Consider the following 14,603-nt stretch of genomic DNA (forward strand, 5'->3'; position numbering starts at 1 on the left):
ACAGCCTTCCCTCGAAGCTCCGGCATGGGGGCTATACCAAAGGCAGAACTTTGCATGAATTCCCCCATCCCCCTTCCACACAGGCAGTGTAAACATGTGCAGGACCCCCGTCTATACAGAATAACATTTTAGTTTACAAGACATGAAAAACTAAAAGGGTGGGTAGGGGGATACAAGCACTAGACCCTACTGACTCCAGACTGGTGGAGGTAATATAAACCAGTACAAGGTGGGAGCCCCCTTCGATCTTTTGCTATGGTGCCCCCGGTAAAAAGGGGGGCGGGGGGGGGGGTCACCATTTTGGAAGGCTTCTTAATGAGAACCAGAATAGACTCCAATTAGCACAATCAGTTGCTTCATGTAGGACGGTGCCCAATCCCACCCAACACCCTGCAGGTTATGACTCCTCACCTGGCAGTGAAGGGCTCTCAAAACATAATTTAACAAGCTGGATTTCCCTCTTCTCTTCTCTCCGATCACACAGATGAGGCACAGGGGGTAATCGGAGATCTCACCCTCCAAAAAACATCTGTCCACTGCGGATTCATCCAGCCACATCTTTCCCCATGCATCGGTGTAGACCAGCTGGACAGCACATGCCGGAGCCTAAGAGGACGAAGTTCATGAAAAATTGTTTGGATTACACCAATGTCATATTTCTGCAGGATTCTCTCTCTATATCTACGAGGTAACGCAGATGCTAGTATCTCATTTCTACTAAGTTGGCGGTAATTCAGAAAGGGCCGATGGCCGGGCAGCTAAAAAGAGCCTTAGGCCTCTCCATCCAATCCCAAGGTGACCCTAAGAGCATCAGTGGAGCAACCTACTTTCCTCTCCACTGTCGGGTTATGTCATTGGTTCATCGACAGAACATTTTAGACTGAGAAACATCATTGGCATGGCTTAGGTACCCATGGCGGTGCCCTCTAATAATCCATGTTTGCTTGGTTTTATGGTATACTAACAAAGGATTGTGATGCACATCTCATTAATGTGTGGACCAAAGGTTACTGAGCACACTAAGTATTTGGCACGGAGATGTTTACGGGCACACCTGGCATCGCCTTTGCGCCTTCTCATGACGTTCTTTAACTTTCACCTACCAGTTTGGACTGTTCTTCCTTGACAGCCAGTTGAACCCTTGACACCAGGTTCTTGAGGCGGTAGGCAGGTATGATCTGGTCTCTTGGACAGACTTTCCTGCATTCTGGACAGCGAGGACCTAGTGGTTGTGGGGTGGCCCAGTAGGAAGTGATGCATGGTTTGCAAAAAGTGTGCCCGCAGGTGATAGAAACCGGGTCATTGAGCTCCTGCAGACACACAGAGCATGTGATATCATCTTCTAGTGCGAAGAAATGGGCAGATCCTTCATTTGGCATGACAGCCCTAATACAGAAATATTCAGAGAAGAATAAAAGTAACGTCACAAAGAACATACGTGGTCTTACACGATATAGAAAAATGACAAACTCAGCATGATCTGTGTTTGTAAACAGAAATGCAGGTAACAACTACTTTCTTATCTGAACTGAGACTAATGTACAAGCAATGCAGCCTAAGAAAAACACATGACAAACCCAGCTCTGCTACATCTGCACCAATTACCAGTGACACACAAGATAAAACGGAGAAAAAAACACAATACAAACATGGCCGAAAATCTGAGCGGCTGACACCCGGGTCACAGGACCTGCGCTGGTATAAAAGGATCGGAACCACTGTACGTGATGAAATATATAACAACAGGAAACTTACTGCTTAGAGCTGCTACTCCCCATGTGACGAGCGGAGACTGTGGTCACCTGGATAATTGCGGAAACTGAAGGCGAGATTCTTGATAAAAAAGAAACGAGAAACGAAACACAGATAAGAAAAGGCGACGCCCTGACGGAGGTAACCCCTGAGTGACTGACCCAGCGCAAGAAGAGGGAAGAACAAGAGAAGCAGCAACCGCACCCCGTCACCCCATTATTATTCCTGATATATCCATACACCAGAGGCATAGCTAGGTTCTTCAGAACCCGGGGCAAAGATTCAGTTTGGCTTTCCCCCTGGGCCGACTCCAGGTTTTTGTGGGCCCTTGGGCGACACAGACTTAGTAGGTCCCTTTGCGGGGAACTCACAGTGGCAGTTAAATGGCAGAAGACGTCACTTTATGCCCCGATATAGATGTTAGGTTTGTACCCTCTGTAGATAGTGTCACACAGCCCCCCTCCCAGGTAGTGCCACACAGCCCTCCTTCCAAGGTAGTGCCACACAGCCCTCCTTCCAAGGTAGTGCCACACAGCCCTCCTTCCAAGGTAGTGCCACACAGCCCCCTCCTCCCAGGTAGTGCTACACAGCCCCCCCTTCCTGGTAGTGCCACACAGCCCCCCTCCCTGGTAGTGCCACACAGCCCCCCTCCCTGTATGTAGCGCTTTTGGGGCTCCCTCTAGGATCGGAACCCCCAGCCAGAGCATAGCCGACGCTCTGGCTGGGGATTCCGCTTCAGGAGAAGCCCTTTACGTCACGGTCTATAAATGGACAGTGTTGTCAGGGGCAACACCAAAGCCGTAGTCCCGGGCAGAGCACTACTAGCACTCTGCCTGGGACTCATGCTCTGCTCCTGACATCACTGTAGTGTATACGAATAGTGATGTCTGGAGCAGAGCAGAAGCCTTGGGCAGAGTGCTAGCAGGGCCGGCCTTAGAGGTGAGCGACCTGTGCCATTGCACAGGGCGCATCACTCCAGCAGGTGGAAGGGGGCACTGCGCTGGCTCCCTTCCCTTCTTGTTTCAGAAGCGCCCGGGCCCGGCGACTCAGCTGTGTCGTCTTTCCGCCCGTGCGCTTCTTCACTGAGTGGCATCACTACCGCTGTAGCAGCCATAGCGGCTGCTAGCAGCAACACCGGGCATGAGGGCTGGACTGAGCGCTTGATGTCTCTATCCATATATGGACAGGGACATCAGGGGCAACTCCTGAAGCGGAATCCCCGTCCACAGCGTTGCAGACTCTGTGACCGGGGATTCCACTCAAGGATAAGCCAGTGACGTCACTACGACAGCGTTGGCAATGCTGTGGACGGGGATTCCGCTTCAGGAGTTGTCACTGATGGACAGAGACATCAAGCGGAGCGCTCCAGGAGCAAAATCCCCGGCCACAGGGGGATTCCGCTCCATTAGCGAGCTACAGTGGCGCTATCTACAGGAAGGCGGGTTGCTATGTAAAAGAGGGCTGTGGGCTATGTGCCGCTACCTTCAAGGGGGCCGCGGGCTGTGTGCCGCTACCTTCAAGGGGGCCGCGGGCTGTGTGCCGCTACCTTCAAGGGGGCCGCGGGCTGTGTGCCGCTACCTTCAAGGGGGCCGCGGGCTGTGTGCCGCTACCTTCAAGGGGGCCGCGGGCTGTGTGCCGCTACCTTCAAGGGGGGCTGCGTGTCGCTACCTTCAAGGGGGGCTGCGTGGCGCTACCTACAAGGGGGGCTGCGTGGCGCTATCTACAAGGGGGGCTGCGTGGCGCTATCTACAAGGGGGGCTGCGTGGCGCTATCTACAAGGGGGGCTGCGTGGCGCTATCTACAAGGGGGGCTGCGTGGCGCTATCTACAAGGGGGGCTGCGTGGCGCTATCTACAAGGGGGGCTGCGTGGCGCTATCTACAAGGGGGGCTGCGTGGCGCTATCTACAAGGGGGGCTGCGTGGCGCTATCTACAAGGGGGGCTGCGTGGCGCTATCTACTAGGGGGGCTGCGTGGCACTATCTACTAGGGGGGCTGTGTGGCACTATCTACTAGGGGGGCTGTGTGGCACTATCTACTAGGGGGGCTGTGTGGCACTATCTACTAGGGGGGCTGTGTCGGTCGTTTGGTGCTTTTTTGCCAGCGTCTTTTGCATTCGCTTCAACGGCTTAAAAAAAAATGCTAAAAAAAATAAAAAAAGGTCAAACATCGCTGTCACTTCCTGAAGGAATTTTGAGGCAGATTTTTTTTGCCTTACAAAAAATGCTGTGTGAACAGACCCTGAGAGCATAGTGCTTGTTTTTAGCAGTTTTCTGTCTTTCTCTTAAAAAATTTTGGTAGGGGTGCCCTGAGGAAATTTAATTTTTCCAGTGCTGCCTCGAGATCGAAAAGGTCGAGCAACTCTGTGCTAGGCTACAAGATCTTGCCGGCCGACGCAAGGATCCCGTTGTGGAGCAGCTCAGTTCGTCGTGGGAACGGGGCCTAGGTGAGTACAATTTTTTTGTTTGATTGGGGCACTGTCTACAAGGGGGAGGTGGGGGACTGTATGGCACAGTCTACAAGGGGGAGGTGGGGGACTGTATGGCACAGTCTACAAGGGGGAGGTGGGGGACTGTATGGCACTGTCTACAAGGGGGAGGGATGTGGGGGGCTGTATGGCACGATCTACAAGGTGGAGGGATGTGGGGGGCTGTATGGCACGATCTACAAGGTGGAGGTGGGGGATGTTGGCACTGTCTACAGGGAGGTTGTATGGCACAATCTACAGGGGGGACTATCTACAAGGAGGGGGTGTGTGTAGCAGCCAATGGAGGGGGCATTATACGGTGTGGGGGCCACTAAGTGGACATTATACTGTGTAGGGTTACTACAGGGGGCAATATACTGTGTGTGGCACAATTAGAGGACAAAATACTGTGTCCTTGAAGGGGTTATAATATATTATTAAATATTATTATTATTATACTGAGTGGGGGCACTATACTTATTTATGGGGCATTTTTTTTTTATGATGCGGGTGGGGCGCCGAAAGATAAATTTTGCACGGGTTGCCATCTATCCCAAGGCCGGCCCTGAGCGCTAGTAAAGGCTCTGCTCCGGTACCCAGTCTCTGGGGAAGTAGCTGATATCACTGTCCATATATGGATAGTGATGACAGGAGTAACCCCGGAGCCAAAGTCCCGGGCAGAGCGCTACTAGCACCTGGGACACTGCTCTGCTCCGGACATCACTGCCCATAGATGTACAGTGATGTCAGGGGCTTCCACAGAGATAGACAATGATGTCAGGGGCTTCCCCAGAGATGGAGTCCCGGAGCAAAGTCGCTTCTAGCGCTCCGCCTGGGACTCCTTCTCTCCTCCTGACATCATTGTCCATATATGGACAATGATGTCTGGGGCTTTCCCAGAGCCGGAGCCCGGGCAGAGCGCTATTAGCACTTGAGTCTGTAGCGTAGTAAATAGCATAGTAGCATAGAGCTCTGCCATAGAGTTCAATGTTATCTACATCCTAAGGAAGCCGATACTATTGAATGTGGCGCCTCTACCGCTGTTGCAGCCATAGCGGCTGCTAGCAGGGGCACTGGGCAGGGGGGGGGGGCGTGATGGCGGGCGGTACGGCCCCCCTCATGCCGCAGGCCCTGTGGCAGCCGCTGTGGCTGCTACAGTGGTTTTGATGCCGCCTCCTAGACATGGGCTCCCTCTAGAAGCAAAATCCCTGGCAAGACTATGGCTGAGGATTCCACTCCTGGAGGAGCCATGACGGCAGCGCCAGCACCCGAATGCCCCCCCCCCCCCCCAAGGATAGTGAGCCCCGGCACTTTCCCAAGTTCGCGGGGTGCTGACGCCAGCCCTGCTCCCCCCCAACCACTTTCCTGATATTTCCTTCCCCTCGCCAGGTTTGCTTTCTCTACTAATCGCTGAGATGTCTCTTTTTTTTTTTTTATGTAACTCGAGCATAAAACCATTTGTACATTATATAAGCAAAATAGTTCTATAAGGGAGTTACCATAACACAAATGACAAGAAAATAAACAAAGAGGTCAGGGCCGGACTAAAACAGATTGTATAACCGAGGCTAATGAGACTATGGTGACATAATGAACAGCCTCCTCTGTAGATAGTGCCACACAGCCCCATGTAGATAGTGCCACACAGCCCCACTGTAGATAGAGCCACACTGGCCCCGTGTAGATAGTGCCACATCCCCCTGTAAATAGTGCCACACAGCCCCTCTGTAGATAGTACCACACTGCCCTGTGTAGATAGAGCCACATTGCCCCTCTGTAGATAGTGCCACAATGCCCCCATGTAGATAGTGTCACACTGCCCCCATGTAGATAGTGTCACACTGCCCCCATGTAGATAGAGCCACACTGCCCCCGTGTAGATAGAGCCACCCCCACTGTAGATAGTGTCACACTGCCCCTCTGTAGATAGTGCCACACTGCCCCTCTGTAGATAGTGCCACACTGCCCCCGTGTAGATAGTGCCACACAGCCCCCCATTGTAGATATTGCAGCCATCCCCCTTGTAGGTAGTGCCACGCCCCCCCTGTAGATCACACTACACCCCCCTCCCTGTACATAGCGCCATTGGGGCTTATCCAGGAGTGGAATCCCCGGGAAGATCATCGGCAATGCTTTAACTGGGGATTCCTCCATACCTCCCAACTTTCAAGTATCACAAAGAGGGACAACCAATCCGGAGCGTATAGCAACACAGTATAATGCCCTCTAGCTGCCCCCCACAGTATAATACCCTATAGATGCACCCATACAGTATAAAGCCAACAAAGATGCCCCCATACAGTATAATACCCAAACAAATTCCCCCATACAGCATAACGCCCCATAACTGCCCCATACAGCATAGTGCCCCATACAGCTTAATGCTCCCAAAGCTGCTCCCATACAGCATGACCCAATAGCTGTCCCATATAGTATATTGCCTCATAGCTGCCCTTAAACTGTATAATGCCTCCTATAGCTTCCCCCATACAGAATAATGCCCCCATAGCTGCCCCCTACAGTAAAATGCCACCTTAGATGCCCACATATAGTAAAACGCCCACTTGGATGCCCACTGTGCCACAGTGTCCATGTAAATAGTGCCCACAGTACCCATGTAGATAGCGCCAGGGTCCCCTATAGATAGTGCTCCTATATGGTGCCACAGTGTCCATGTAGATAGTGCCATATCCCCATTGAAGATAGCGCCAACCCCCTTGTAGATAGCACCATTGGGACTCCCTCTAGAAGCGGAATCTCCAGCCAGAGCATAGGCCAGGGATTACGCTCCTAGATGCTACTGTTCATATATAGTCAGTGACATAAGGGTCTACTCCTGGAGCGGAATCCCCTGCCAGAGCATCGGCAACGGAGATTCCACTTCAGAGGAGCCACTGACGTCAAAGTAGTGCGATGCTTAAAGTAGCGCTGTGCCCAGGGAGTCCTTGACAAGCGGAAAGGCTTCCTCTGCTCCTCCGCTCTGAACTTATGATGAAGCAGGGAGCTGATGGTTCCCTGCTTCAGCATTAAGTTCAACGGTATCTGCGTCCTGGGGACGCAGATACAGTTGACTGCAGGACATACCCCAGGCCGTTGATTCCTCTCCTGGAGGAGATCCTGACGTCACTGTCCATATATGGACGCCAGGTGGTATTCCGCTCCAGGAGGAGAATTTAATTGTATCTGCACCCGGACTGGCACCACACCTACCTTCTCTCCCAGTTTGCACGGGGAAACATACCCCGTCTGCCCCGCCTAGCTACGCCCTGACATACACTGCACCACTGGCGGACCCAGACAGCTGAGGTACCCTGTGCAGGAATAGTATCTGGGCCCCCGGATATCCAAGATCTCATCATAGAGCGCCCCCTTGCGTCTCTATAACCATCAGTAATGGTCAGCCATAAAATTCATCATCTCAGACATTTACATGGAATCTGACAGAAGACGCTATAAGGGTACAGAGCGCCCCCGAACTTCTGGGCCCCGAGCAGCGGTACAGGCTGCACCAATGACATGTCCACCCCTGCACTGTACACGCCCTGTATCCAAGCACCGTACGCCCCCTGTATCCCCAGTTATATCCATGCACCCCCTCGTATCCCCAGTTATATCCAGCCGCCGTACATTCCCCATATCTTAGGTTATATCCAGGCACCGTACACTCTCCATATATCCAGACTCCATACGCTCCCCATATCCCCCGTTATATCCAGACACCGTACACTCCCCGTATCCCCCGTTATATCCGGACACCGTACACTCCCCGTATCCCCCGTTATATCCAGACGCCGTACACTCCCCGTATCCCCCGTTATATCCAGACGCCGTACACTCCCCGTATCCCCCGTTATATCCAGACGCCGTACACTCCCCGTATCCCCCGTTATATCCAGACACCGTACACTCCCCGTATCCCCCGTTATATCCGGACACCGTACACTCCCCGTATCCCCCGTTATATCCAGACACCGTACACTCGCCGTATCCCCCGTTATATCCGGACACCGTACACTCCCCGTATCCCCCGTTATATCCGGACACCGTACACTCCCCGTATCCCCCGTTATATCCGGACACCGTACACTCCCCGTATCCCCCGTTATATCCGGACACCGTACACTCCCCGTATCCCCCGTTATATCCAGACACCGTACACTCCCCGTATCCCCCGTTATATCCGGACACCGTACACTCCCCGTATCTTAGGTTATATCCGGACACCGTACACTCCCCGTATCCCCCGTTATAACCGGACACCGTACACTCCCCGTATCCCCCGTTATATCCAGACACCGTACACTCCCCGTATCCCCCGTTATATCCGGACACCGTACACTCCCCGTATCCCCCGTTATATCCGGACACCGTACACTCCCCGTATCCCCCGTTATATCCGGACACCGTACACTCCCCGTATCCCCCGTTATATCCAGACACCGTACACTCCCCGTATCCCCCGTTATATCCGGACACCGTACACTCCCCGTATCTTAGGTTATATCCGGACACCGTACACTCCCCGTATCCCCCGTTATATCCGGACGCCGTACACTCCCCGTATCCCCCGTTATATCCGGACACCGTACACTCCCCGTATCCCCCGTTATATCCGGACACCGTACACTCCCCGTATCCCCCGTTATATCCGGACACCGTACACTCCCCGTATCCCCCGTTATATCCGGACACCGTACACTCCCCGTATCCCCCGTTATATCCGGACACCGTACACTCCCCGTATCCCCCGTTATATCCGGACACCGTACACTCCCCGTATCCCCCGTTATATCCGGACACCGTACACTCCCCGTATCCCCCGTTATATCCAGACACCGTACACTCCCCGTATCCCCCGTTATATCCGGACACCGTACACTCCCCGTATCTTAGGTTATATCCGGACACCGTACACTCCCCGTATCCCCCGTTATATCCAGACACCGTATACTCCCCGTATCCCCCGTTATATCCGGACACCGTACACTCCCCGTATCCCCGTTATATCCGGACACCGTACACTCCCCGTATCCCCCGTTATATCCGGACACCGTACACTCCCCGTATCCCCTGTTATATCCGGACACCGTACACTCCCCGTATCCCCCGTTATATCCGGACACCGTACACTCCCCGTATCCCCCGTTATATCCAGACACCGTACACTCCCCGTATCCCCCGTTATATCCGGACACCGTACACTCCCCGTATCTTAGGTTATATCCGGACACCGTACACTCCCCGTATCCCCCGTTATATCCGGACGCCGTACACTCCCCGTATCCCCCGTTATATCCGGACACCGTACACTCCCCGTATCCCCCGTTATATCCGGACACCGTACACTCCCCGTATCCCCCGTTATATCCGGACACCGTACACTCCCCGTATCCCCCGTTATATCCGGACACCGTACACTCCCCGTATCCCCCGTTATATCCGGACACCGTACACTCCCCGTATCCCCCGTTATATCCGGACACCGTACACTCCCCGTATCCCCCGTTATATCCGGACACCGTACACTCCCCGTATCCCCCGTTATATCCGGACACCGTACACTCCCCGTATCCCCCGTTATATCCGGACACCGTACACTCCCCGTATCCCCCGTTATATCCAGACACCGTACACTCCCCGTATCCCCCGTTATATCCGGACACCGTACACTCCCCGTATCCCCCGTTATATTCGGACACCGTACACTCCCCGTATCCCCCGTTATATGCAGACACCGTACACTCCCCGTATCCCCCGTTATATCCGGACACCGTACACTCCCCGTATCTTAGGTTATATCCGGACACCGTACACTCCCCTTATCCCCCGTTATATCCAGACACCGTATACTCCCCGTATCCCCCGTTATATCCGGACACCGTACACTCCCCGTATCCCCCGTTATATCCGGACACCGTACACTCCCCGTATCCCCCGTTATATCCGGACACCGTACACTCCCCGTATCCCCCGTTATATCCAGACACCGTATACTCCCCGTATCCCCCGTTATATCCAGACACCGTACACTCCCCGTATCCCCCGTTATATCCGGACACCGTACACTCCCCACATCCCCCGTTATATCCGGACACCGTACACTCCCCGTATCCCCCGTTATATCCGGACACCGTACACTCCCCGTATCCCCCGTTATATCCGGACACCGTACACTCCCCGTATCCCCCGTTAAATCCAGACGCCGTACACTCCCCGTATCCCCCGTTATATCCGGACACCGTACACTCCCCGTATCCCCCGTTATATCCGGACACCGTACACTCCCCGTATCCCCCGTTATATCCGGACACCGTACACTCCCCGTATCCCCCGTTATATCCGGACACCGTACACTCCCCGTATCCCCCGTTATATCCGGACACCGTACACTCCCCGTATCCCCCGTTATATCCGGACACCGTACACTCCCCGTATCCCCCGTTATATCCGGACACCGTACACTCCCCGTATCCCCCGTTATATCCGTATACTCACCGCTTTCTTGCCTGTTGTTTGTTTGCAGGAAGCCGGAATAGAAAGTGAAAGTTCCTTAGTGACACCTCCAGCCTCTTGTTATTGGTGGAGCTTCTACATGAGGAGGAGCAGCATTTAGTGTAATCCTGGATCACGTGTCTGATACATTGTATTCACCCCTGAGCATTTTTGCTACTTTCTGTTTACATCTGTGTTTAACCCTTTCTGTGATGTCAGTAGATTCAGATCAATAAAGTTTTCTTCTGGAGATGGGCACTGAGGTATGCTACTACAGCGTGCGGCTGACGACCACAATCCCAGCCAGTCAGGTTTAACCCCAAGAACTTAAAGGTTTTGTGTTTAATTTAAGCTCAAGACACAAGAATAAGAAAATCTGCTGCACTTTCTCTTTCCACACCCCCCCCCCCCCCCCCCGCCTCTGATTTTCAGCTGAGGAGAGGGGGAGGGGGAGATCTAGTCGCTTCTCTTGGATGGATTCTGACAACCATTTTCCCAAACAGCTCGTGTTGTCAGTATTACAGAATAGAAGGGGCTTTACTTGTAGCTCAAAATTTAGGAACTTCAGTCCCGATCCTGCGGGTGGGGAGTTCCCCTTTAAAAAAAAAACTTGATAAATTTGTCCTCATTTTAACTTTAATCAAATTCTAAATTAAATTTCAAATAGAGAATAATGTTACATTGTTTATATCTGGAAATGAAGGAATTCCTGCTCCAAGACCCGATCATAGAGGAAAATCCGCCACCGGTGACCGCTAGGAATCCCAGTATCGGGCGTGTAATGGCGGTCACAGCGCCGTCGCCTCCTCGTTCTGGAAGGTTTGTTGCAGTGATGGGAGCTCAGCTTTCCTGCATCTCTGGGTAATCACGCTCCTAATAAATCCCTCTGAGCCATCCAGGAAGGAACAGTTCAAAGGTCAGTCTGCAGGGGGCGCCACCACTTACATCTCATCCAGGACTGAGCTGATCGTCTGCAATCATTTCACTACTAAGGTGCGGCTGCGCAGCGACAATTCCCATGAATGTCTTCCTACGGGGTCGCCTGTGTACACGTGAATTCATGCGACCGTGATCTCAGTCAATCGGGTTCTATTAAATGTCACGCAATGTTTTGTGACCGCGATTTATGCGATTTTTATATTTTTGCATTTAAATAGAAGGCTCCTCCCCTAAATCGTAAGAAAATCGCTCGTAGACTCGCAACTTAGTGCGACGTTACATTGCAGGCGATGAGTCGATGTGGAGCCCCAGCCTTAAAGTGTCACTCCACCTGCGGGGCTATTATACATCCGTCACTTTGCTAAATCATTAAGCGTCTCCTCGTATTTAAGGGGGTCCTCATATAAAGTGGGGGTGCTCCGACTAATATGGCTTCTGTTATGATTCAGTCCGTTTTTATAGTGCGGGATCGATTGCTCGTGTCTGGTGATCTGGTTGGGCAGGACACGTGGGGTCCACCCCCGGAGAACTTTCTATGTAACGTCTTTGCACCCCGATACATATGATATGTAAGCCACGCCCCTTTATAAGTCAAAAATAGATATCGCAGCAGAATCATAATCTGGCGGGTGTTAATTGCGACATTTTCCTCAGTAACGTCACACATTACCTGGCGACACATTGACGCAGGAGGGTCCGTTTTTTCGGGGGATGTACATCAGTCATTTTTTTTTGGTTTTTGTCGGTTGTTTGAGCAAAAAAAGCAGAAAAAAAAAAACGACTTGTGAAAATACATTATAACCGTAAATTGTGGGCGGGTGCAGTTATTTCACCTTCTATTTAAATGATCCCGAATACTTCGGTCTTCCCGTCTTATAAAGTGATGGCCTATCGATCGGATCACTTCACGATCGGTTGGGGTCTGACCTCTGGGACCTCCGATCCTGGGAATTGTGCTCCTTCCTCTTCAGTGATGTGCAGGGAATCGCAGCAATACGGGGCGGGCAGTAGTTCCACGCACAGCCGAGTGGTCGGGAGCGCCGCCGCGCAGGGAAAATTTAGAAGGGGACGTAACGCTAAATCAGCACTGCGGCCACTTCATTCTCAGGATGGGTGGGGGTCCCAGACATGGCCCCCCGCTATCATAAAGAGGTGTCACCACTTTATAAAATAAGAATAACCTTTTAGAATAAACAAGATCATTCCTTTAATCCGGCATATGGTTGTCCAGGAAGTCTGATAATCCGGCACTTGTTTCCAGCCCAGAATTTCTGGATAATGTGGAAATATTCTCTATTTAAACAATGAAACACGGGGAAATCAGCAGATTTTGGGGTCACACAGTATTTTGGGCTCATTCTTTGCCTTGCAAGTGAGACCCGCAGACTATTCTATGACTGATAATCCAGGATATCTAATACTCGTCCTTCCGTCTGGTCTTTGTAGCCACAGGAAGAACTTGAGATATATCCTAAATTGTGAATCTATCAAATGTTTTTTTTTTCTTTTTTAATGGAGTGTCCCTTTAAAAGGGGTGGCCTGATTTGGAATTTCCCTTTTCCATTACCTTATTAGGTCATTCTGAGTCCCTCTCCATTCAGGACCTAGAGAGTGACTATCTCTCTGGAGGACTTAAACATGTATTACACAGACAAGCCATTGATTTCAGGAAGTACTGTGTAATACCTAGTTTCCCCTGTGGTGGCGCTGTAGGGAAATTAAACACTTGCTGCAGATCACAGATCACAGCTGATCGCTGGGGGTCCCACTAGTGTAGTAGTCGTAGTCCCAGTGAGGTGTAACCTTTGGATTTGCCCCAAGTGCTCAAATTTCTTGGGGCGCCGCTGTACGGACACAGACTCGTATTTTGTCGATACATTTTTAATGGTTTGCTGCGCGGCTACAAATCACTGGATCAAGTATCTATCAAGGACAAAAATGGTGCGTTCTTTACTTAGATCATTGACCGCTCTAAGGGGGCGTGGCTAAACAATATTACAACATACGTAACCAGTTATTTGTAAAATAAACATGGCGGTCACCGGGCGAACCGGTCACATGGGCGTCTATGTGAGCCGCAGCACAATGAGTGGGATGTAGATACGTCCCTATAGATACACGGGCGCAGCATTTGCAGACACGGGTCAGGGCGCTGTTCTGGCCACATCTGACTGTCAGCTCTGTTGGCTTAGAATAACAGGAACCGGCTCTTCAGGTTGCGGGGTGACGATCACATGAGCTGACGGCTACAATCACTGATATATAGAACTATAGAGACCTCAGGGCGAGGTGATGCTTCATGACTGTGGTAAAAATGTACATTCAGGGCAGGAACTGGTTAATCCACATTCCCCCGACTGCGCAAAAGAAACCGACAGGTGCAGCGGTCACACAGCGCAGAACAGGAGGAAACCATGTCCTTGCCAAGCGGGGCCTGGACCCTGCTCCTCCTGGGTAAGAGACCCCAGAGGCAAAATCTATCCTGTCCTATCCTATCTAATCTATCCCATTTATCTATCCTATCCTATCTATCTCATACATCGTAACTATTAAGGGAAAGGAGTGTAAATATTGTACTAACACCAAATTTTTCATTTGCAGGAACATTTTGGGTTTGTCAGACGACACAAGGTAAGTACACATCTTCCCTTATTTAGAGAGCTAAGGTACAACCAATACAATATATAGACCACAGAGAAATGTGCTTACAGAACCACAGCAGATTTTGCACATGACCCGGAAGAGTGTGCCCACCACAGATGTCCCCATAACAGTGTATCATCCACAGATGTCCCCATAACAGTGTGGTGGAGGGAGGAATATTCTATACTAAAATATAACTACTATAATACTGCCCCTATATACAAGAATATAACTACTATAATACTGCCCTATATACAAGAATATAACTACTATAATACTGCGCCTATATACAAGAATATAACTACTATAATAC

General features: G+C 51.4%; 2 protein-coding genes across 2 annotated transcripts in view; one reads left to right on the forward strand and one right to left on the reverse strand.

The window, feature by feature from the left end:
- LOC142656078 (RING finger protein 112-like) overlaps nucleotides 1-10,809 on the reverse strand; it is an 18,709-nt gene extending 7,900 nt beyond the window's left edge. The window contains exons 1-4 of the mRNA XM_075830947.1: nucleotides 10,712-10,809; nucleotides 1,756-1,833; nucleotides 1,104-1,386; nucleotides 412-606 (exon numbers count right to left, since the gene is read on the reverse strand). Coding sequence (XP_075687062.1) covers nucleotides 412-606; nucleotides 1,104-1,386; nucleotides 1,756-1,778 — 501 coding nt within the window. The 5' untranslated portion in view covers nucleotides 1,779-1,833; nucleotides 10,712-10,809. The remainder of the gene's footprint in view (nucleotides 1-411; nucleotides 607-1,103; nucleotides 1,387-1,755; nucleotides 1,834-10,711) is intronic.
- A 3,152-nt stretch (nucleotides 10,810-13,961) lies between these two features.
- Nucleotides 13,962-14,603, forward strand: part of LOC142656696 (transmembrane protease serine 9-like) — a 55,274-nt gene continuing 54,632 nt past the window's right edge. The window contains exons 1-2 of the mRNA XM_075831621.1: nucleotides 13,962-14,101; nucleotides 14,249-14,278. Coding sequence (XP_075687736.1) covers nucleotides 13,962-14,101; nucleotides 14,249-14,278 — 170 coding nt within the window. The remainder of the gene's footprint in view (nucleotides 14,102-14,248; nucleotides 14,279-14,603) is intronic.

This window comes from Rhinoderma darwinii, chromosome 6 (assembly GCF_050947455.1).
Source record: "Rhinoderma darwinii isolate aRhiDar2 chromosome 6, aRhiDar2.hap1, whole genome shotgun sequence".
Lineage (NCBI taxonomy): Eukaryota > Metazoa > Chordata > Amphibia > Anura > Rhinodermatidae > Rhinoderma > Rhinoderma darwinii.